Source organism: Dipteris shenzhenensis, chromosome 11, assembly GCF_047967505.1.
Source record: "Dipteris shenzhenensis isolate YYH24624 ecotype China chromosome 11, Dip_SZ_1.0, whole genome shotgun sequence".
NCBI lineage: Eukaryota > Viridiplantae > Streptophyta > Polypodiopsida > Gleicheniales > Dipteridaceae > Dipteris > Dipteris shenzhenensis.
The window spans coordinates 42,300,964-42,326,025 of NC_141606.1; the positions used below are offsets into that span (position 1 = coordinate 42,300,964).

Below are 25,062 nucleotides of genomic sequence, written 5' to 3' on the forward strand. Positions count from 1 at the left end.
ACTAAGTAGACTCTTCATCACATATCTACAGGGTTATCATTTGTTATATGAACCTTGACAAGCTCTATGCGCTTGTCCTCAAGTACCTCCCTCATGAAATGGTACGTGACCTCAATGTGTTTGGTCTTTGCATATCGAATTCTGTGCTAGCTGAATAGCACTCATGGAATCACTATGCAATGTCGATACACATGTATGAATCCCCAAATCTCCCACTAGTTGATCAAGCCATATAGCCTCTATTGGAAAGGTCACCTCCCGAACTATAAGCCCCCATATGAGGAGAGCATGGGGGGGGTGAACCTAGGGTTTGAGGAAGTGCCACACGGGCAGCATCCTGGCTGCCATGTGGGTGCTATTTAGACAACAAAGAGTGAATTACATGGAGACATCAGCATGGCTGCGTCAGAAGACACCTTTGTGAAAGGGAGATGGCGGGGACAGGATGTCTTGGATCTACCCTAGCAGAAAGGATCTGATGAGGAGCATGATTGCGTGGTGATCCAGAAGAAGAGGCACTTGCATGACGGGGTCCTTGGCAAGGTATATGGGCAAGTCTATGGCCTGCAAGCAGGGCTGGTAGGTGGCGAGGTAAGCAGTCCTAAGGGGCTGGGCCCTGCATGGAACAAAGGACCAGCAAATGGCCCTAAATAGGACTGGATAGGTAGGCAACCAGCCGACCAACTGGTTGGTTGGTTAGGGTTGCTATAGACCAGCCAGTTGGCCCAATTAGGGCTGGCTAGTCGGTTGGTTCAATGGGGGCCTTGAGCCCTATAAAAGAAGAGGCCCTGGGCCTCATTTCATATTCAACATTCAGCAAGAAAAGGAGCAGATAGGAGGAGCCAAAAGCCACTCCCTTGGGCCTCACACTGGGGTGGAAGGAGAGTGGAAGGTATGCTGTAGACTAAAGTTCCCTAGAGACTAGACCTTGGCTGTCTTCTAGGGTAGCAAGGTGTTGTGATCATTTGATCATCATCTGGAGCAGCAGATCAATACCTATAGGGCCTACATGCGCACCACATAGGGCTGTGCAGGAACATGCCATATTGTGTTTTGGCCAACTCAACCGAGCACCCAATCTAAAATCTCCTGGAAAAAGAAGAAGCATTTTTTACGATAGGCAGCCTAGAAGGAAGTTTTCCTTTTCTAAGCCCTCGTTAAGCCATGTGTCGTGATTGTAGGCGTTGATCTTTATGAAGATCCAAGGGTTTGAAAAGTGCTTTCTAGAAAAGCAAAACTTTTGTGAGCTCTCCTTAAGCCACATGTACAATTTTAGGCCCTAGATTTTAGATTGATCTAAAAGACTAAAACACTCCTTCCAAATTTGACGCAAAAGCATACTTTTTTATTCATATTTCACACAAGTCTATTATAAAAGCAGGGAGATAATTGCTTTTTTCTTTCTTGCCATAACTTGATTGCGTAATTGTTGGACAAAAATCATGACCTTGCTATACTGAAACTCCAATTGGATAATAGTGAGGATTCAAGTTCAATTTGGAGTTAGAGTCATGACGGAAAGGCTACCTACCGCAACCTAGTTTAACGTTAGGCCACAAGGTAGGGTCTTCGCGGGGTCGCCAGACTCGCTCGCCGGGATTGAACGCAACACACCGAGAACAAGAGGCGTCACTCTCTGGGAACCAATAAGTGTGCTCACTTATCAGTCAATTCTAACGTTGACTGAGAGGAGATATACTGTTTCATACCGAGCAGATTGTCCCACGATCATCAGTGTGTGTACTAAGCTGGATGGCTATGGCGCGAGCCTCCCCTCCAATGGTGCTACCCTCCTGCGTCGGAGCCCCTGCCGGTGTAAGCTTGAGATTATTGTGCTCCACCTCGCGTGACGATACTCCTTCTACCTCCTCTTGTCGCTGTTCCATCCACTCCCGCTTCTCTTCCCTTCCTCGTAGCTCCCTTTTTGCCTGGGACGCTCGTTCGCACCTCGGCTCCCGGTCTCAATTGCTTGCCCTCGCACGAGGTGAGTGGGAATTTGGCCTTCGTAAGTTTGCAATCTGCTTATTCAGTCACAAGACGAGTATGAGCCTTGTCGAGAAATGAAAAAGGAAGCTAGAGCAAGATGAATTAAACGCTACATAGGTGATAGAAACGATCAGACACTCCTTTCTACCTTCTGATTGAGCTTTCAGCTGTGAAATTTGATACCAAACATCACTGGTTTATCAAAACGTCCGTTTCCAAACTTACTGCTCGTTTCTTGTGAATCCTCCTGTGCACTGCGTGGGAAAGCATCCGTGTAACTGATAGTTCTGTTTTTTAATGCCTCATTAGCCTTTGATTGCCTCTCCTTTTTAACCTCTATGAGCTGTGCATTTTCATTTTTGGCAGTTGTTTGAGACTTGAAAATTGTGCTCAACATTCTTTTTAGCTTGTGAAATCTTCCGTCAAGAGTATACAGAAGTCCTTCTGAGATCTTTAATGTTGGCTTCAACCGTTTGAAATGAACATGATGCCCAGATTATGTTTTCATCAAGTTGTGAGCTCCATGGACTCTTCTTTGGCTTCTGCAAATGTTGCTTAGAGCTATCACCGATTGTTTCTTATGTGGCCACTCTACTTCCCCTCAAAGTATGAAGACAAAACCTGCAGAATGTGTGTGTGTGTGTGTGACTGAGAGAGAGAGAGAGAGAGAGAGAGAGAGAGAGAGAGCGAGCTTTATTAATCTCTTGCGCAGTCCAAAAAGGCTATGAGACCAAGAGACTGAAGTCAGCGTGAAAGTACACCTCCTGTAGTGGAAGGAACTGGAGGTGCCACACCCTCAAGAACAAAAGATAAAATAAGTACAGGTGAACCTAGAAACAAAATACTGGTGTACATAGAAATGACACGACAGACTCCATGTGGCTGTTGGGATTATAGGGGTCATCTCTCAACCTTGGAGCCCCCACATGATGACACAGGGGAGCAGCATTTCTTCGACAAGACAGCCGGCCATAGTTGTAAGCGGAGCTGTTGCAGTGGTTCCTGCAGAGGGTTGCAAAAGCTGTATGGCTGCAAGACACAATGTACTGGGGCATTCAAAAGTCAAGGATTCGTCGGCATTAGCATGTACATGGGTCTTTGCCAGGCGGCAATAGAGGCAGGCACCTGGAGCAGAAGTACAATACAAGTAGTCAGTTGGCAGCATAGAAGAAGGATGACTAGTAGGAGCCTGCCACATGGCCATGCAGGCATAGACTGCAGTCTGCAGTTGCGTCAGCAGGACACTCAGTCAGGCCAGTAAGGGACTACCATGTGGCAACCTGGTCAGCTGTTACAGACTGGGTCTGCCCAGTCTGTAGACCTGTTCGGTTATACCACTGTGGGTCGGCTAGATCAGCAGGGCTTTAGCCTTATAAAAGGGCCCTATTGGGGGCCCTTGTGTATCACTTGTGCCTTGTGTATGTGCTGCATGCAGAGCAGGAAGGTCAGAGATCAGGTCACCTTGTGCCTTATACTTGGGTTGCATCCAGAGCAGTAGGCAAGTCAAGAAGAAGTTGTGCAGTGATTTGCAGAGCAACGAGGAGATCTGCTGGTGCAACATCTTATTGGCCTATTGAAGCTTTGTAGGAGCACTATGATAAGGCTGAGAGGTGATTGGAAGTGTCAGGAGGTAGAAGATCTGAAGATGCTAGTGGTCAACATCTAGGTAGTACGCTACCTAGTAGATAGTGGCACTCTCGTAACATATAGGGAGGCCTGTTTATAGGTTTGACCTGTTGTACCGACCGGACTCCAGTTCTACAGGATCCACTTGTGAGGCTTCTCCCTCAACCTCCATTGCTACAGATTTACCCTAACGCTACAAATCTTGAATCTAAAGAGTTTGACTCTGTTGGTATCGGTTTGTCTGATTCTGTTTTTGTTTGTTTGTTTGTTTTTTTTCCCAACACGCACTATCCAAATCTGAAATCTTTATTTACATAAAATCAAACTCAAGCTGTAATTTGGCAGTAACTAAACTAAATTCCTCTTCCTTATGCTAGGATAATATTTGCAACCCTAAATAACTCAAGTCCCAAAGCAAAACAGCTAAACCTTAATTAAAACTGGATTAAACAGGCATAGTGAGCTCCCTGGTCCAATTTATCCTGTGCACAGCTTTCAGACTACTTTAATTCTACATCCAGGCATTCTAAGATAGCGAAAATCCCACGAAAACGCTTCCAAATTGGGTTTTTGTCGAATTTCGTACATGCCTCCAGATTGGCTTTTCGCCGAATTCCATCCAGTTGCGTTAGTTTGTAGATGGAAAGAAATGGGATTTTGAAATCCCTAAACCATGAAATCTCCTACCAATCGGCTGTGAACCTTATCATCAAACCTTAGATTGCCATAGTATTCACCTGACAAAACCAACTAGAGTTTGCAATTTGAAATAAAAGCTTATCGCCTTGTAGATGAGGATTACGATTCTAGCAAGTCCGAACCCAACTGTCTTTGTGCTGCAATTCGGTAAAAGTAGATTTTCCTCCTAGCCAACGTTTCTTGGCTTTGAAGGAGTGTATGGCCTGATTTTAGCACGTTTTGGCTATATTTGGCTGGCTGGAGAAAAGTGGGACCAGATCTATTAAAAGCAAGACTGTTTTTTGGTAAAAAGAAGCAGGTTGCTTTTTTGTCTCTCTCTAGCAAGGAAAATTGTGTTCTCAACTGTCTTGTTATTAAATTGGCCAGGTTTTGGTTAATTTGGTTATGATTTGTAACCAGTGGCATCTATAATTTGATGGGTTTTTTTCCAAATTATACTTTTCTTGCATATATATTGAAGTTTTTTAGATATATGGTACATTGATGGTGCCTGAGTATTTGTTACATATTAGACATGATTTAACTAAGACAATTGGATTTCCCTTTCTCGAATGTTGGTGAATAGATTCCTCTTTGGTTTCTATTTGAAGTTTTGATCTCGATGTGATTGTGAGTTATAATGTTTCTTCGAGTTATCGTTGGCCTATGAAGGTTCTTATGGATTAGACCAGGATGCGTCTTGTTGGATACCTTCTTTGAATCATTCCAAAGGCGGGGTCATTCTGATTTTCACTCTTTTAGCCCGAGGTCATGGATAGTCAAGATTCAAGAGTTGTTAGGGATGTTACCTACTTGTTTTCTTCTTTGACCTATTGGTTGGGGTACTGTAACACAAGGGGGTGATATAATCACATTAAGAAAAGGATTGAGAACGGATTTGCCACCCTAACTCAATCTGGGATCATTTGAGTTGAAGAGGGATCGGCTACCCTGATTCACTCATATTGTCCACAGAGTTTTTTATTTGCAGTATACTTTGGGGGTATGGGACAATAAGGTATGTTACAATTAAGATTCTCTGATGTGGTGGTATAATCCAGCGTGAAATAATACCCAAGGACCTCTAGGGTGAAGTATAAGTAGGCTGAATTGAATTGGGGGCAACCTGATTAGATTTTTTACGAGGGCTGAATAAGATTATTTACCCTAAGAGAAGCCATGTTTTTTTGGGTTCAACCTTGGAGCTCCATAGTCTAGACTCAATCTCAGGGAGGGTTACCACATCTCTTCTGATGATGGTCTGTCCACTCCTTGTTTGCAACTTGGTGTTCCTAGATAAGAGATCCTAAGAATTGGATGATCTTGTGATAGGAGTGGTTTATTGTGCACAAGTACAAGATATCCGATAGTGGATGTTGTTTTAAGAGATTTCGGATTGTATATTTCCATAGTCTTTGGATCACATAAGATGTTACTCCTATGATGGTTGACTATAAACATGTCTAGAATAGTACCATTGATTGGATATAGCCAACTGAATTTTTATTGATTATCCTCATGTAGGGGCATTTCGAGGATAGATTAGGGGACCATATCTTTGGTTAGGATTTTGCCCATTGATACTTCCATGAAGATTCTTCTATCATGAGTTATGAACTGATGGTCTATCCGTTTTTCTCGGTCTTCTAGTTTGGACATGGATTATAGCTTCAGAGAATGTTTCTTTTGAAGCGAGTGACTTGGAAAGATGGATAGCTAATTGTTTTGCGATGGAAAGTCTGTCATGTATTTCAACCCAAGAATTTGAATTACAAGGGTATTCCGTTGAGGGTTTTTTTTTTTTGTTGGAATACCAAGTAATTCAGGAGTTAGGGTTGATGGAAACTGCAACTCAGAAATTGACCTCGAGGGGCTCAATTGGTGGAGTTGTTTGAACAATGATTCCTCGATCTCAACCTAAGGTTTTTGAGTTCAAGGGTATTCAGCATGATGAATATTTTTTCGCGAATTTCCAGTTAGCACTCAATAGATAAGGTTGATAGAATCATTTACCTTCATGTACGCATTTACCATGCTTATATACGGATATGTCAACGAAACTAACTTTGTGGATTCAGGCCTTACGTGATTTCTCGAGGAGAATACTTGATAATACGTAACCTTGTTTAGATTGAGAGATTTACTTTCCTGGGTTGGTTATCAAAGATTGTGGCTTTGCCCTTAGATTCTCTTTGATTTGAATCTCATGGAAAGTATAGCACACTCAAACTGATAGTTGGAGTATAGTCAGAGTTTTCAGGCTCTCTGGTGAACTCATGAGTGAGTTCTTAGAGGAAGGGGAGTGTGTCATGTGCATGGTGTACCTAGGATTGGATAGTAGGTGAACATGGGTTACGGGATAGCATAGGGCTAGATGGCTATTTTTAGCCGAGATTGCTATATATAGAGATTGATTCATATATAGTGCTCGCTTTATATGGAGGGAGCTATTTATAGCATTGTGCTATCTATAGCGGGTTTCCTTCTATATAGAGGGAGGGCCAGTGCTATTGTGTAGATCAGTTGAGCACTCCTCAACTGATGGATGGGGCTTGGATTTAGGTCGGGACTCTGGCCATCTACAAGGGGGATCATAGGTGGTGTATCGAAGCTCCTTTGGAAGGGCTCAGGTGGTATGGGATGCCTGGGTTAGATATGGGCCTATGGATGAGTCGAGTTGAGGTAATCCCTTGCCGCAAACTACTCTCCCGCCTCTACTTACGTGCTCGGGGGTGGTAGGGAGGATCGAGGCGCTTGCGCTATGATTCTGGTTGGATTGAGGATGAGATTCTAGGTCAGTGATAGGGTCAGATCTTGCGGGGTCGTGCCATTCTATCCCTTTTAGTTCATCCCTTACCAGGGCGATCTCCATCGAGAGACAAGATCCACATGCTAGGTTCCTATGGGTTCAGATCCGACAGCTTCCACATTGCAGTCTGCTACCTCCCTCTTGAGACCTCACATTTTGCTAGGGACCTACGTGAGGAGATTGAGACCTCACCGTACGCAGCCTTCTACTCAAACATCATGGATTTTTCGAGCCACGGGGAAGTCCTCCTTGTTGGGGACTTTAATGAGAGGATAGGAACATGCCAAGTACCACTTTTAAAGTTTTGTGATGATTCTATCTTATTACCAGGGAGATCCCATGAGCTCGGAAAACTATAGGATCATTATGATTGGACATGTCATGCCCAAGAGCTATGCGTCATTGCAAGTTGTTAGCTTGGTTGCAGAGCTTCGGGGATTCAAAGCTGTGGGACAAGTAGGCTTCCGAATCATGAGACCATGGATCATAAATCACACTTAGGGGGGTCATTGAGGAGGCGAGCAAGGGGTACACTGCGTTGGCTAGACTCGAGCGACAGTGCTTTCACTCTCACTTCCGGGACCCTCGGAACAAGACTCTCCTCTTTGACTCTTTGGTCCAACCAGTGGGTATGTATGGACTGACTAGCAGGACTCACAAAGACGACGGCCGCGAGGACTCGAGCCAGAGCCAGAGATATGTTAGCCTTGCCAGAGGACCGAGGCACATATCACATTAGGGGACCTTCCCTCGATGCTCATCAGACTGGAGTGATTGTGGCAACTTGTTTGCCGCAGAGCTATAGCTAGGAGACCACAATGGACTACACATGTCGACATTTGCCAGCATTCCATCACAAGTTTTATGCCACCACAATAGCCTTGCACAGCGACGTCCCCCTCCTAGGGTTGATGCCCCTGCCTTCTTTTACTCGTTGGAGAATTCTCTGTATGTATCGATGCCATTATGATCACGATTATGGGTTTTGTTTTTTATTCGTCATAGTTGTTGACGCCCACTTAGTGGCTCCACCCCTCACCTCATTGTATCAGTTTCTTTTAGTCTCATAGACCCTTTGGTCTTCCAAAGACTTTTAATAAACTTTCTTTCTTTCTTTCTCTTTCTTTGGTCGATAAGTTTGAATGATGTGTGTAATGCTAGCTTTTTTCTTGTGCTTTTCACTAGTTAATGGATTCCATTATTATCTTTTTGTATTGTACAAAACGTCTACTTAGTGCAAGTTCTAGAGATGAGAGTTTTGATTGATTTTGACCCAGATTGGTTGAGTTTATCAAAGAACAATGCGCGAGGTGTAGTTCAAGCTTCACTATTTGGAGTTGGTGCGCCAGAAGCTCTTGTTATAGGTGTTGTTGCGCTTCTTGTCTTTGGTCCTAAAGGGCTTGCTGAGGTAGACCTTAAAAAACTTTGTTTTATAATTTACTTTTAAGAGTTTTGCTAATTTTAGGTGAGCTTCATGTTGTGCCATTGATATTTTGGGTGGATAGGTTGCTCGCACGCTTGGGAAGTCATTGCGTGCTTTTCAACCAACCATACAAGAACTTCAGGTTGGCTAATATATATGCATAACTATTTGACATTTCGAGACACTTTATATATTTTTTTCAATAAATTAGATGAATTAATAACTATAGTTAGTTTCTTTTACTCTCAAGCAAAGAAAGTTGAAACACATAGCAACTCCGAGAAAGAAATATGTTGCTTCATTAATCAAGATGTTGGGTTCAGTCGTTTACTTCAATTGCAATAGACACGAGTTCATATGAGTACCATATAGGCTCTCTAATGTTGCACTTTATTGGGCTTGTACGACCTTCGCTTTGATTTAGTCATTAACCCCATGTCTTCATGGCTTGAACGGTGGTGTCTGAAGATGTATATCACCTTGACTTCTACAAGGAATGCAAACTTCATAGTGTGCTAAGGGATTGAATACTTATCAAAGCATTGAAGCATGGAGTTACAAGTATTCATTGTTTCAAACGCACTATCAATTATGAAATAGAGGCCTAGGGTGCACTCAAGGACCCAAATTTTACTAGGCTTGTGGCTTACATAATGTTCAAAAATGGAAAATACATTTCTATTTGGAAAATTTGGCTTGTTTGATAGTAAGTCATCCTACGGTCTTACACACATTCTTAATTATTGGATACAACATTTGAGATTGTAATATCAATTAGGAAGTGGTATTTTAAGTGAGTTAAGCAATTTGAAATGGAGAGTTTGAACTCAAGACAATGTTAATGGTGTACCAAAGTCCACACTAATGTGAGAAAGGTTACGTGCCAAAAAAGCTTATGGATGGGGAAGCTATGGTGAGTGTTTACTCCTTTTCACTTATGAATTTGAGTTTATGCAACGATCGATCTCTTGTGAGGCTTGTTCAATTATTCTTCATAAACTTTAGTGACTATAGTCCATAGAATGCAATGTCAATCACGATTCACCATCAATAATTGAGTAGATTGTACCATATCATTAATGAAGTTAAATAATACACAGAGAGATTCAACTTGAAAACTAAAAGCTCACAGTTGAAACTATTTACTAGTTCAAGATTGTAGAACATATTTATAGCCTATGAGTCATGAGTTAGAGTCGACTACAACTATGGGGTTACCTCCTGCAAGGCCCTAAACTGCCCAGTGTACTAAACTGCCCCCAAGGTAGTTCTAGTACCCGTACTGTTATTAAAATTTTCGTACGATACAGTATAGTACACATCTCTCTCTTTGTATAGGTTGCGGTGGGTGCATTTTATATTGTTATCATTTTTTAAAAGGGTGTGGTTCAATGTGTGCCCCTTCCTTAAAATGTATACCTGTAATTACAAAACGCACCTAAAAATCCCTTTGTTGGTTTAAATCAGTTGGCACTTTTTTGTATGAACTTGCTACCTCCTCGCTTCTCATCCCATCTCAAGGCTGGTTGTTGCTCGTTCCTTCAGCTCACACAGCCCCCTCTGCACATCCTCCTCTTTCAAGCTGTATTCGTCTTAGAAGTCCTAGCATTGCGGAGCATATTGTTAGAAGTCAATGTCCCCACCTGTCAGCCCCCATATGAGGAGGACATAGGGGGCATTAGAGGGGGAGGGAGTTACCAGGGAACAGCTCAAGGATTATTTTGTGATGCAGAGAAAAGGTCGCCATGTCGCAGTCCTGTTGTGGGCTCAAGGAGGGCTGGGGACTGAACTCCTTGGTAGCCCCTTATATAGGCTGCCCAGGGGGGGTCGGTTGGGGTCAGCCAGAACTGACCTGGCTGGTCGGCCAGCCAACCATGGGCTGGTTGGTCCAGCCCCCAGGAAACCCAACCTGGGTCAGCCAGATCAGGGTGCTGCCTGCCCCTATATAAACTCCCCTCCCCCCTCACTTTTCCTCATTCAGAACTGAAGCCTTTCCAGTAGGCAGTGTTCCAGTTTTGAGAAGTTCTCAGCAGTATTACTCCAGTCCCCTTTGGCTGAGTGTTTGTGATCATGGTGAGCTTGGTTTTGCCCACAGTTGGAATTATAAAGAAACCTTTCGAGATGGAGGAGGACTGCAAGGAGGCTATGACACCAATGGAGGTTGGGCAGAAGTTGAGTATCCATGACTCTTCTGATCTGGTGGATGCCAGCAGGTATCGAAGACTGGTAGGCACCTAACCAACACCAGACCAGACATTTCGTTTGCAATTGGGCTATTGTGTCAGTTTTTTGCAAAACCCAGGGAGAATCAGTGGAAGGCAGTTTTAGGAGTGCTGAGGTATCTGAAGGGTACTTGCAGGTATGGTAATACTTACACCACCGGGTTGGAGTTGGGTAGTTTCTATGATTTAGATTGTGCAGGTGATGGTGACACCAAGTGTTTGACTACAGGGTATTGTTTTGTATTTGCATCAGGGGTCATTTCATGGCCTAGCAAGAAACAACCCTCAGTTGCCCTTTCCTCCATAGAGGCGGAGTACTGAGCTGGATGCACTGCGACATGTGATATTTTGTGGCTTAGGTGGATCCTCGAAGACATGGACGTGACTCAGGAGGAGGCAATGGTGGTTATGTGCGACAACCAGAGTTGTATTGCCATCGCAAAGAACCCAGTGTTTCATGCATGAACGAAGCACATTGAGTCCATGACCACTTCGTATGGGAGCTCATCATCGATGGCGTTGTGTTGCTGAAGTACTGTCCAAACGCTGACAACCTATCAGATGTATTCACGAAGGCGCTCCCACAGTTGTAGATAGAGCACCTCATTCGATACATGGGGATTGGCCCACGGTGGTGTCATTGAGAAGGCGTTTTAGAAGTCAATGCCCCCACATGTGAGCCCCCATATGAGGATGTAGGGGGCATTAGACTGAGAGGGATAGGGTTACCTGGGAGCAGCCCAGGGACTGTTTTGTGATGCAGAGAACAAGTCGCATTTTTCGGGCCTGTTGTTGGCTCAAGGAGGGCAGCAATGGCTGCTTGGCAGGGCCTCATGGGCCGGCTGATTGTGCAGGAGCAGCAGGGGACTGAACCCCCTGGCAGCCCCTTATATAGGCTGCCCAAGGGGGCTCGGTTGGGGTCAGGCAGGAGGACCTGGCTGGTCGGCCACCCAACCATGGGCTGGTCAGTCCAGGCCCCAGGAAACCCGACCTGGGTCGGCCAAATCAGGGGGACTGCCTGCCCCCTATATAAAACCCCCTCCCCCCTCACTTTTCCTCATCCAGAACTGAAATCTTTCGAGCAGGCAGCTTTCCAGTTTTGAGGAGTTCTCAGCAGTTTTTCTCCAGGCCCCTTTGGCTGAGTGTTTGTGCTCATCTGGAGCTTGATTTTGCACACAGTTTGTGGAAGAATAAAGTCTGAATTTCCTCTTTATTCTTTGCTGTCTTGAGTGAGGCTGTTTCAGTCAGATCATTGTGTGTTGAGCAGAGTTGAAGGTTATCTGCTGCATCTGTGAGGGCCTAGGTTCAAACCTACATGTTGTAGGAGAGCACAAGGAGATGTGCTGGAGGGAGCTGTGTTTCCAGTGAACCAGAGCAGAACTCTGTAGTAGTGCTTTACCATTGAGCAGCTACTGAAGCCTACATAGAGGCACATGGTAGAAGAGGACTCGTCCACTATAAAAGGTGCAGCAAAATGGGGGCAGTCCTGCTCTGCCTCGTGTGCCGAAGGCAGTGTATCTCCAAGAGAAGATGGTCCCAGGAGTCCCGATAGGATCGTGTGACCATGAAGCGGGTATGGATATGGTGTGAATGGGGACTGGATGATGGGGGCACGGGTGGAGAATGATGATGAGGGGACATATGGAGTGTGGGTGTAGTGAGACCGTAGCTGAGGGGTACGGGTGATAGAAAAGAGGCATACTGTGGTGGGGCGTGACGGGTCGGGCTAAGAGGAGCTGACCCTGTTCCAAACAATGATGATGGTGATGCTGCAAAATTTAGTGTTGCCCCTGGCACTGTCACACCCAAGGATATTGGTACTGTTACCTCCAAGGATGTGCAGAGGATGTTGGTGATGATAAAAGTGATGCTGAGGATGATGATAATGATGTAGAGGCTGATATGGAGTTTGAAGCTATTTAGGTAGAGGCCTTGTTGGCTGCCTTCTGTGTGGCAATGCCATCAACCTGTAGGCCACTGTGGTTGTTGCGCTTGTTCACATCCTCAATCCTGAGTTGTTTTTGTTGCTTCTCCTCCTTAAGTTTCTTTTTCTCCTTATCACCTTTATCACCTTTCCCTTCGCTATTCCTATTTTTTGCTTGGCAAAAAATACCCAAGCAAAAAATACTTCCTTGCTAGAGTTTATGGAGGGGGGAGGGGGCACAGCTCTTCCTGCCTTCCAATGTTTGAGTGGGAAAGATCTGATAACCTGGTGGACTGAAGGAAGCTCCTGCCCATCGTAACCCTGACACACCGAATCCTTGAGGCTTGTAGGTCTTCTTTGATTCTTGATCTAGGGTTTGGAGAGGCGCACATGTCTGTGGGCTTGAAGCAAGTCCCGGGTTGTGACAAGGCCTGGAGTGGGTCCTCGGGGGGCTGCTAGGGCTGGAGTGGTCCTCTGAGCAGGTTCAAAGGGCTAGTGATGGCACTAGAGCAGTCGAGACTCTAGAGGTACCCTAGTAGTCCTGCCTGGTATGTTTTGTTGATGTGCTTGCTGTTTTGCAGGTGCAAGGTCTGCTGGAGGAGGTGCCTAGGCAATACACCTAGGTAGGGGCTAGGAACAGTCCTGTTCTGTACTGGTGCCCAGGGATAGGCGGGGGCTGGAAGCAGCCCCGCGACTGTGTCGCGGCTGTTTGTGGGTGTGAAAGTAGAGACGGGGGGCTAGAGCAGCCCCGCGATAAGAAATGCAAAGGCTGGGGGGGGCTACAGCAGCCCCGTGACAGGCTAGGAGAAGGCTAGAGGGGACTGGAAGGGGAGGTGGGGGGGATTAGGGGAGGCAAGGGGGTTGAGAGAGAGAGAGAGAGAGAGAGAAGTCGACATGAAACCACTTGTTTGAACTTTTTGTAAGCTTTTATGCATAGAGGGAATATTGATTGCTTTTGATATTTAAACTATACTTCGTGCTGTTGTGAACATTGCAGCAAATCTCTAGAGATTTCAAGGATACATTAGAGCAAGAGATTGGATTGGATGAGCTTCGAGCTTCAAACGTAAAGCCTCCTCAATCGGGAGGAAAATCATCCCAACAACCACAACAACCAAGTAGTCAAAGTAAGAAATACAAGATGATAATTAGGCCCTTTGGGCTCCAATTTTGATCACACGATCTTTGTGGATTGTTAACAATTTCATGATAGAATTGCTTTGTTCTTAGCTTGAAGGTAATGTGTTAAAATATTCTAGTGGCACATACATAACTCTAGCGTTTGGCATGTAAAATTTGTGTGATGTGTATGCATAGAGAGGCATGGTGTGACATGGTTTTCGGGATTCTAGTTTCGTTTAGGGTAGCAGTTTAATTGTCTTGTATGGAATATTTAAAGGTAAGGTAATTGTCTTGACAGCTGCGTTACCATGTCTTTGGGCTTAAGTTATTGCACTTATCCTCTCAAAGGCATCTTTTGTATAGAATTGACGTTGCTTTTGGGATCTATCAACATGCGTTTTTGCCCAAGCTTTTATCCTTCAACAAGTGACCTTGTATTCTGGGTGTAAGTTGATAATTTCTAGAGACTTCGATTGCGAGAACACATGCATTCTAGAGGACATGATTTTTTAAATTAGATATTGGGATCAAAATTCATTTTGTAGGTTTAAGATCAAAGGTTTTTTGGCTAACTAATAAATGATGTTGTGATCCCTAGTTTTATTGTTTTTTGGGAGATGAATTGAGCAGTAGATATAGGACCCGGGTGCAGTGTATTTTTTGACCTTCATTGATGACTTCAGTAGGAAGATTTGGTTACGTTACCCTCATTTTCCTCGCAGCTCATTGGACGACGAAGAGATTTTGTTGAAGCCTTGTGGTTTTTTGACGTTTGTTTCCTCACAAATAGAGACATCTATAGAATTGGAGGCTTTGTATACCAACTGAAGATGAGCATGATGAAGAAATGTTTAGAGGCGTTTGGCAAAGTTATGTGAAACTAGGAAGAAATTAATGAAACGTAGGATTGACAGAGGTGTATTTCACCGCCACATGGTTAGATCAATATTGCAGCTCATGAGCTATCAAACATCAAAAGACGACGGACCCTATCTTAGATGTAGTTGAGTGGAAGAAGAGATCCCTAATGGAAATGGCAAGGCCAATGCTCAAGGGCAGAAGGCTGTTCAATTGCCTTGGATTGAGCTAGTGCACATTGAGTATACCTACTCAATCGTAGGTCAACAAAGGCAATGGAGGCAAAGATTTCACAAGCCTTCTTAGGTCAAAGTTTGCTAGAAGCTTTTCGACTTTTGAGTGCTATATGCATGTTTGAGATGAGTATGCTTGTGCTTTCTAAGTTAGGAATGTAATTTTGCCTCTTTGTAGGAAGCGATACAGAAGTGTAAAGGGTCCATTTAGTTTATGTTTTGAGAGAGAGAGAGAGAGAGAGAGAGAGAGAGAGAGAGAGTGTGTTTATTAAAGTTTTTGGAAGACCGATGGGTCTATGAGATTGTGAAAATCTTGGTACAAAACGAGCTGAGGGTGGAGCTACTAAACGAGCATCCACACCAATGCAGAATACAAAAAATGCAAAATGATAGTACAACATAGTCATGTTAGTGGTCGACTACATATCAATCTCATCACCATCACCATCATCATCATCATCATCATCATCATCCGCATCAGGACATTAGGGTGGATGAGGCAATGGAGGCATGAAAGCGGTGATAGAGAGAGAGAGACACAGAGAGAGAGAGAGAGAGAGAGATTTTATTCCTATTTTTTGGAAGATTTTGTTTCTTGACTTGTTTGTTTATTTTTGCTTAGTCACCTTCCTTTCTTCTTTATTTCTTGTTTTCTTTCTCTTTTGTTTATTTGACATATTTTAGTAAGCACTGGGTTTGCCCAAGAGACTCCGCTAGTATAGCTGCTTATGCTTGGGCATTGATGACAACATAAGTGTTGCTTTGCTTGCTAAGTATGTCTTCCTTTTGTTTTTCATTTTTAAGTTTTTGTTTACCTCTTTTTTCTTCTCTTTCATTTTCTCTTTTAATTTTTGTTTAGATTTTTGATCTTTAGAACAACAAAAAATCTAAATTTGTATGATTGGACATATTCTAGTCTTACAAAGGCATATTTTTCTATTACCTTTGCGGACATGCAAATTCTTTGAATTTTTGTCCAAGTGGTGATCAACTGTTCAACTACATCGATTTATCTTACGCAGGTGCAGAAGCCCCAACATCATCTTCTTATTTATTCTTTTTATTATTTTAATTCTTTCCTTTTTGTTTAATATTTTGTTTTATTTTTTCTTTCCCTCTCTCTTTTTTCTTAATTAATTAATGAATTATTTTCTTTCTAAGTCAACTTTTTTATTATCAATTTTATTTTAGTTTATAACAAAAAATAGAGCTTTTGCGTTTTGTTTTAGTTGTTCTCATTTGTTTATTTCACTGTTCATTTCTCTTTTCTTGTCTTTGGTAGTGTCCTCTTTATTTTTATTTTTTAATTTTATTTTGAATATTGGTAACTTTTCTCTCCTCTTTCTCTTTCTTTGGTGCTTCTAGGTTGAATAAGCTCTTATAGTGGCCTTGGGGCTCTGGCTAACCCTAACTGGAATCGCTAGTTTGGGGGTATATTGACTTAGCGATACATGCCATGATGAATTCGCCTTTTGGAAACCAATAGGGCAATCTCCTCGAACGTCATCTGGCTCCTGTGACATTTCCTTGTAGTAGTAAGGGAGGAGTTACCTTGGGACGAGTAACGACTGTGCAAGCAAGCCCTCCCCTAAATACTAGTCTCGCTCTTGCTAGAGTTAGGGGATATAGCAAGGGAGAAACTGCCTTGGGATGGGTAGGGAGAGTGCAAGCAAGTTTCCCAATTCTGACCTCACCGAACAACATTGGAAATACTAGTGATGGTCTCGTCTCTTTGGTAGGTAATTTAGTTAGGTCTAGCTCGGTAAATCAAAACAAAAAAGTTAGAAGAAACATATATAGAGAAAGGTTTAACTTTTTAGCTAGGTCAAACATGAATAATCTTCATGATTTTGGGGAAGGTAACATTAATTGGTATAACTTTAGGGCTTTATTACTTAGCACTCATTATACAAATAATAACATAAGAATTCTTATTAAACTAAGAGGTCTTAGAAACAAGCATCTAAAGACTTCTATTTCTATTAGTCCTAATCATGTCACACAAGTAATTTATGTTGTCTATAACATAGTAGTAATATGCTTTATGTAGGACAAACCTATATGACGGCTTTTATTCATTTTCAAGAACACGTTAGGGAAGCTATAAAATTTCGTAGGAAGAATTCCTTAATTGAGAATTCAAAACCCTTATATGCGGCAATGGCAAGTCTGGTTTCGAATCTTTTCGTTGCTTTCCTATTGAGCATATAGAGGGCCATTTTAATAATGCCAAGGAGTTTTACAACGCTGCTTATCCTCATGAATTCTTTTGGATGAGAACTTTACACACTTTCTTCCCAAGAGGTTTTAATTTGGAAGGAAAATCAACTCATCGTAAGAATAAAAGAGCCTTTAAAAAGAACTGTTGGATGCGGAGAACTCATATCAAGCCCTTTAACATTCCTCTTTATCAACATAGTCATACACCTAATCTCGTATGGAAACCTAAAGTTATGTTACAGGGTTGTCCTAGCTCTCCTGCAATCTCACATGTTGCTCGTGAGTTGCCTCCCTTACTTCCTCTTCCTCCACTTCCTCCTCCAGTTCCTTTAACTTCCTCAGTTCCAAGAGTTTTTCCTTTTCAGCACTATAAAAGAAGACTCCTTTACCTAAATAGATTAATGTCTCTAGGTCTTTTTTCAATAAAAGTTTTTGAAAAATATAATGTCAAAGTTCTTTTTAAACTTCAATACACCTTGGAAAACTTCTCTTTTCAAGATTTGAATCTAAATAAGCTCCATTATATACAACTTAAAACTTCGTTGGATCGCTTCTTAAAAGTAAAAGTTTCCTTTCAAAGCATAGAAGTCTATCTAAATAAGGAACTCTTGATTTGTATTTTTACTTCTCCCTCTCTTGACAAGGTAGGCTTAAACTCAATTTTGAAGTCTCTTGAAGTAATGGATTCTCTCCCTCATTATGTGAGAAGAATTTGGAAGCATCTGTTGGGGTAAAGGCACTGGCCACCCTATGTAAATAGTACTTCATGTTGTACTTTAATGTAGGACACTTAAGTACACTATGTACACATTTGTACTTAGATGTACTTAAGGGTTACTACCTTATCCATAATAGATATATATGTGTGTACTTGGGGAGGTACCACTCACTCATTGTGATTATCCCCACTATTGTGAGTGCAGTGAGTCTCTCTACTCCCTACTCACTCCGATTCTCCGTTAACTGGTATCAGAGCCATACCCTGCAGGAGACTTCCTGCTTCTCCCTTCTCTCTTCCCGCGAGCTGCTACTGCTAGTTCGTGTGCTGGGGGAGTTCATTGCTGAGCTGAGAGAGCTGGAAGCCTACCCTGTGCAGGTCGTTTTTCACCTGAGCACCTCTACGGAGCTGCTCCGAGCTGCTCCAGGTCATTCCGGGTCTACCCAGAGCTGCTCCAGGCCATTCCGGGTCTGCCCAGAGCAAAAACGAGCTGCTGCGGGCTGATTTTCTGCTGCGCACTATTTCAGCACACCCTCAGGAGCTGCTGCTGCTGATTTTCTTCGACACAGAGCTGCTCTTGGAGCTCCCCATAGCAAAAACGAGCTGCTGTTTGCTGCCCAAGCTGCTCCTGGAGCTCCCCTGTAGCAAAACGACCTGCTGTAGCAGCACCCCGACCTCTTTCTGGAGCTCCCCTGCTACCGCTTGTACTAGAGCTGCTGCTGTAGCAAGTGCTGGAGCAGTCCTACCTTCTCCAGGAGCACCCCAGCCTGCTGCTTGTGCTGCCCGAGTCGCTACTGCTGATCTACTGATGCTGAGGATTGTTCATGCGAGCATCTTCTCTTGATTGTGGCCCTGCTCGTAAGCTACAGGTATCATACACAACGGTGTGAAGCCCACTGGCATAACCGTGGCTCATTTGGCATTTGAGCCAGGTACTCTGTATTACTTGCATTGTCATCTTTCATTCCTGCCATTTTCTTTTCCTTGTACCTTGTATTGTGAATATACACATACAGGTGCAGGTGTTCTACTTGTGGCAGGGCCTTTTACTCGCACTGAGGCTTATCTTATGTCGCAAACAGTGTCGAGACAGGTCTTATCACTTGGCCAGTGATTGTATGTCAATGTTGGCACTGAGTATATGCATTGGGCAGATCTGTGCTTGATACTTACAGTGTATGCTATGTTGGATGCAACCCAAATGGATATGTATTCAAATGCCTTGTGAGCAACAGTTGTTGATGACACTTACCGTGTTAATGCATGGGATATGCAGCCATTTTATGTGCTTATGATGCTATGATTCAGAGGGCTTTTGAGCCACTTCAACTCTAGACTGTATATTCAGCTGGGGGGGAAGTTACTGGTGTATTTGGAGGTCATTTGAAGGTCTAAAATCAGGGATTTCATCCAAAAATCAGAAAATTACATTTTTTTGACAGTCCGGGACTGTCAAACAGCCTGTTTTGACCTATTTTGACCATCAGAAAGCAAAATATTGCAGCTGTAAAATATTATATCAGTTCTGAAATTTTTCTAGAGTGATTATACGCAGTTGTATTGCATTTTCGCCACTGAAAACAGTAAAATCAGCTTGCTGTCCTGTTTCTGCAGCAAGTGGGAGAACAATATTCAGTTGGTTTTGTGCCACTGAAACAGTACAAAGTTCACTTTTGATCGTACTTCCGCTGCGGGAGAATTTTGTTGGAGTGACTAGTGCTCGCAGGGAGTCAGGCAGTTCCATCAAGGAACAAACTCTTATCACTTTACCATGAGTTCCAGCAGCGACGTGTCGTCCTTGTTCCAGATAAAGAAGCTCGAAGGAGCTAAAAATTACGACATATGGAGGACACAGTGCTACAATGTGTTGATGCAGAAGGACCAGTACAAACCTATAAAGGAGAAGGGTGTTAAGCCCTCCAACATTACTGATGAGCAGTGGGAGAAGATGGACGGCTTGGCCAGGTCGACCATTATGCTTACAGTTGTTGATTCACTGGTTGTAGGCATCAGGGATGAACCTACTGCGTGGGAGATGTGGCAACGTCTTGAGGATACTTATGCCAAGAAAAGTGCCACGGGAAAAGCTTACTGGCTAAAAAAGCTTGTTGGTCTTCAAATGAAGGAGGGGACAGCTATGTCCACTCATATTATTGAGTTTAACAGCATATTCAGCCAGGTGATCAACCAGGGGTTGAAGCTCGATGATGAGCTGAAAGCTACACTCATCCTATGTTCTCTACCTGAGTCATGGGACACATTCAGGACTTCTACCAGCAACTCAAAAACCATTCTGGTATTTGCAGATGTGGAGAGTGCTCTTCTACAGGAAGAGATGAACAGAAAGAACAATGCTATTGGGAAGTCAAATGCTTTGAATGCACGCAGCAGGTCCAAAACACGTGGAAAAGACAAAGAAAGAGACAGGAGCAAGTCCCGCTCTAAGAGTGATCTTGTATGCAACTATTGTGGCAAGAAGGGACATATTGAGAAAAAGTGTTTTCAAAAGAAGAATGACCAGAGAGCCAAAGAAGGCAAGGCTCAAGGCAAGTCTAAGGGCAAAGAAAAAGAGGAGCTGAATGTTACTTATGTTAGTGACAGTGACAGTGGACATGAGATATGTTTCACCTCTTCACTGGAGGCTCATACACTTCATGCTGGTGATGGATCAGATATGTTTTCCTGGATTATAGATTCAGGTGCTTCCTTTCATGTGACATCCTACAGAGATCTGTTTGTCAGATATGCAGGAGGGCAGAAGGGAGTTGTCTTTCTTGGTGATAACCATGCATGTTCTATCATTGGTATAGGTGATGTCAGGCTTGTTCTTGAAAATGGCCAGCAGTTAATGCTTAAAGGGGTCAGGCATGTTCCTGAGGTGAAGAAGAACTTGATTTCCACAGGGTTGTTGGATGATGATGGTTATCTTACCACCTTTGGTAATCAGAAATGGAAAATCAGCAAAGGGGCAATGGCTATTGCCAGGGGTCCTAAGGTTGATACTTTGTACTCACTTCATGCTGGACATTGTCCGCATTCTAATGTAAATGCCACCGAGCTGCCAAAGATTTCATTGTGGCATAGCCGGCTTGGCCATATGAGTATTAAGGGAATGGAGCAATTGGCTCATTTTGGTTACTTGCCGAGTCTAAAATATTCAGATTTGCAGAAATGTGAATTTTGTCTCTACGGTCGTCAAGTACAAATACCTCATAAGAGAAGGTCAAATCAGAAATTACAGCTCTTGGAGCTAGTACATACAGATGTGTGTGAGATGCCTACACTCTCTTTAGGAGGTTCAAAGTACATACTGTCATTCATAGATGACGCCACCCGCAAAGTGTGGGTTTACACTCTCAGAAAGAAGAGTGATACGTTCAAGGCTTTCACTAAGTTTGTTGCACTGGTTGAAAATGAGACAGGCAAAAAACTGAAAGCCTTACGATCTGACAATGGTGGAGAGTACTTGTCCAAAGAATTTCAAGAATTCTGTGAGGCAAAGGGTATCCAAAGGGTGTTGTCTGCACCATATGATCCTCCACAGAATGGTACAGCTGAAAAAATGTTTAGGACCATTCAAGAGAAAGTCAGATCCATGTTGTCACATGCTGCATTGCCCCACACATTTTGGGCTGAAGCTGTAAAGACAGCTGTGCACCTTATTAACAGGTCACCAAACAAGAGACTATGTGGTGGTGTGCCTGAACAAGCATGGACGGGCAAGCCTCCGTCTTACAAACATCTACGGGTCTTTGGTTGTGTTGTGTATGTGCATGTACGCAAAGAGGACAGAACTAAACTGGATCCAAAGTCTCTAAAATGCATTTTCCTAGGATATGGTGACAAAGGTGAGATGGGCTACAGATTATGGGATCCCACAAACAGAAAACTTATATGCAGCAATGATGTCGTGTTTGATGAAACCATCATGTTCAAGGAGCCTGTTGTACAGCAGGAACCTTCAAAAGTAACTATTGATGATGACAGGCATCATGGGCAACACAGGAGGGCTGTAAATCAGCCATTACAGCAGCATAATCAGCCACTAAATGATGCTGCAGTAGGTCCAAATGGACAGCCAGACATGGCACATGATATCCAAATGGATGTACCACAGTTAGATGATCTTCCTGACATGCAAATGCAGCTAGAACAGGGTAATGAACAGGCTGGACAGCCACCTCATGATGATGATGGACATCAAGTTAGAAGGTCAACTAGACCATCACGGCAACCAGACAGATTCATTCCCGGCTTTGATTATTTGATGCTCACTGATTGTGGAGAGCCTTCATGCTACAGAGAGGCTAAGCAGAGGGCAGACAAGGTTCAATGGGATCTTGCTATGAAGTCTGAAATGGACAGTCTTCACAAAAATGGCACTTGGGAATTGGTACCCTTGCCTACAGGTAAGAAGGTACTTCCATGCAAATGGGTTTATCGACTTAAAGTCACACCTGGTGAAAAGCCAAGGCATAAAGCCAGACTGGTTGCCAAAGGGTTCAAGCAGGAATATGGTGTTGACTTTGAGGAGATATTCTCTCCCGTTGTCAAGATGACAACACTCAGAACTGTATTAGCATTGGTTGCACATGCAGATATGGATTTGGTCCAAATGGATGTCAAAACAGCATTTCTTCATGGTGATTTACATGAGGAAATTTTTATGCAGCAGCCAGAGGGTTTTACAGTGAAGGGCAAAGAGAAGCTTGTATGCAGACTGAAGAAAAGTCTTTATGGTCTAAAGCAGGCACCTAGGGAATGGTATCATAAGTTTGATACATTCATGCGAACCCAAAGTTACAGGAGAAGTGACATTGATCACTGCTTATATACCAAGAAAGCTTCAGATGGCAGTTTACTTATCCTCATTTTGTATGTGGATGATATGTTGATTGCTGGAAAATCTCATAAGGAGATGAATGCCTTGAAAAAGAGATTGCACCAGACCTTTGATATGAAGGATCTTGGTGATGCAAACCATATATTGGGTATGCGCATACTTCGGGATAGGGAAAAGCGGTTGCTATACTTATCTCAGAAGGAATACATTGGCAAGGTCTTGCAGAGATTTCACATGGAGGGGGGGAAGAGTATTGGTACTCCATTACCTCCTTATGTGAAAATCAGTGCTTTGGACAGCCCTCAGACAGATGCTGAAAGAGCTGAGATGTCAAAGATTCCGTATGCATCAGCTTGTGGCAGTCTCATGTATGCTATGGTTGCAACCAGGCCCGATATTGCGTTTGCAGTGGGAGTGGTTAGCAGATACATGGCTAAACCTGGCAAGAAGCATTGGAATGCAGTGAAAGGTGTCATGAGATACCTAAAGGGTACACAGGACTTGTGTATATGTTTCGGCAGTCAAGATGCCAAAGTGCAGGGTTATACAGACTCTGATTATGCCGGCCACCCTGATACCCGGAAGTCTACTACCGGCTATGTTTTCACTTTCACTGGAGGTGCAGTGTCGTGGGTATCTAGAATGCAGCAATGCGTTGCTTTGTCTACTACAGAAGCTGAATATATTGCAGCCACTGAGGCGTGCAAGGAAGCTATATGGCTATCTCGGCTAGTGACAGATTTGGGTTATCCATTGGAGATTCCATTGTTGCATTGTGACAGTCAGAGTGCCATACAGTTGGCACGTAATCCTGTTTTTCATGCAAAGACTAAGCACATAGATGTGAAATATCACTTTATCAGGGAGGTGCTTGAAAACAAGCAAATTAAGCTTGTTAAGGTGCATACAGATGACAATCCGGCAGATCTGTTAACCAAAGGGTTAGCTGCAGAGAGGTTTGCACACTGCAGATCTCTTATGGGTATTGGTTGAGGCCAATATTCTTTCTCTCCTTGAGGGCACACTGCCTTTAAGTGGGAGGTTGTTGGGGTAAAGGCACTGGCCACCCTATGTAAATAGTACTTCATGTTGTACTTTAATGTAGGACACTTAAGTACACTATGTACACATTTGTACTTAGATGTACTTAAGGGTTACTACCTTATCCATAATAGATATATATGTGTGTACTTGGGGAGGTACCACTCACTCATTGTGATTATCCCCACTATTGTGAGTGCAGTGAGTCTCTCTACTCCCTACTCACTCCGATTCTCCGTTAGCATCCAGTAGTAGCTTGGAAGTATGTAAAAACTTTAGGACAAAAGGCTTTCAACTATGGAGAGATAGGTAAAAGGCTTTCAAAGCATTCAAAATCTTCTTTCCTTGGAGAACCTTGTTGTTGTAAAAGCAAGAGATTCCAAAGCTTTATTGATGTTGTTTTAGGACATGTAGTCACAACTGATACCTCAATTTTACTTTCTAGTAACTTAAGAGACCTTTTCATGAAAGGCACGAAATTTTGATTGTACTCTTTTAAAGAGTCTTGCCTTTTAAAAAGCTATTGATAAGGGAATCTCAAAGTTTGCTTTGCAATTAGAAGAATATTTAGGAGTTCAAAATATCTTATCAGGGAAGATTTTAAAGAAAGTTGTTTTGAAACTAGAAGAAGTCCCTTGTATTAATTGCTCAAAGCAAAGTAACCATCTTTCTAAAGAAGATGAAACTCTTCTTCGAAAATTCCATAGGAATTTTGTCATTTCTCATACGGACAAATGTTCCAATAGCTTCGTTTTTATTTGCAAAAAGTTTTAGTTAGAATGTCTTTTGAGAGAAGTGAACTTGTCTGCCAAAACTTACAACCTTGCCTTAGTTTCTCAAAAGGATTTGATCTCAAAACACCAGAGTTTTTGCAAGTCTTCTGGGTTTGTTTGCAATTCAAGTATCCCTTTTCTTTGTGCTGCTTGGAAGTTTCACAAAACTCCAAAAAGGCCAAGATTTATTGCAGATGCTTGTGAGACTACTTTGACGGATGTCTCTAAATGGCTAAGCTACAGCTTCGAAGCCATGTTGCCTAGTATCCATGAACTTTGGAGGGACTTATTAAAGGAGGCTGATGTCCCCTCGCACTCAAGCTGGATTTTAAATGACTCTGTAGGAGTGATGCCTGTTGTAAAATTTCTTAATTCCTCTAGAAGCATTCAGGAAAAAGAGTCTCCTAATCTGCTTCAAACCTATGATTTTACTACGCTTTACACAAAGATTGAGCGGGAAGACTTGAAGTTTAGAATCAAAAAGCTAGTGGCTGAAGTTTTCAAGTTGAGATTTGACAAAGATAGATGCAAAGTGCTGAAAGTTGAGAAAACAGCTTTATGCTTCGACTTTTTGTAGCTAAATAAT

At 43.0% G+C, this 25,062-nt stretch overlaps 1 protein-coding gene across 1 annotated transcript in view; it reads left to right on the top strand.

Annotated features, from left to right (window-relative positions):
* Positions 1-1,564: 1,564 nt before the first annotated feature.
* The window catches only part of HCF106 (Bacterial sec-independent translocation protein mttA/Hcf106), a 38,534-nt gene continuing 15,036 nt past the window's right edge, over positions 1,565-25,062 (top strand). The window contains exons 1-4 of the mRNA XM_087381723.1: positions 1,565-1,984; positions 8,377-8,507; positions 8,605-8,664; positions 13,666-13,795. Of these exons, the coding sequence (XP_087237849.1) occupies positions 1,753-1,984; positions 8,377-8,507; positions 8,605-8,664; positions 13,666-13,795 (553 nt within the window). The 5' untranslated portion in view covers positions 1,565-1,752. The remainder of the gene's footprint in view (positions 1,985-8,376; positions 8,508-8,604; positions 8,665-13,665; positions 13,796-25,062) is intronic.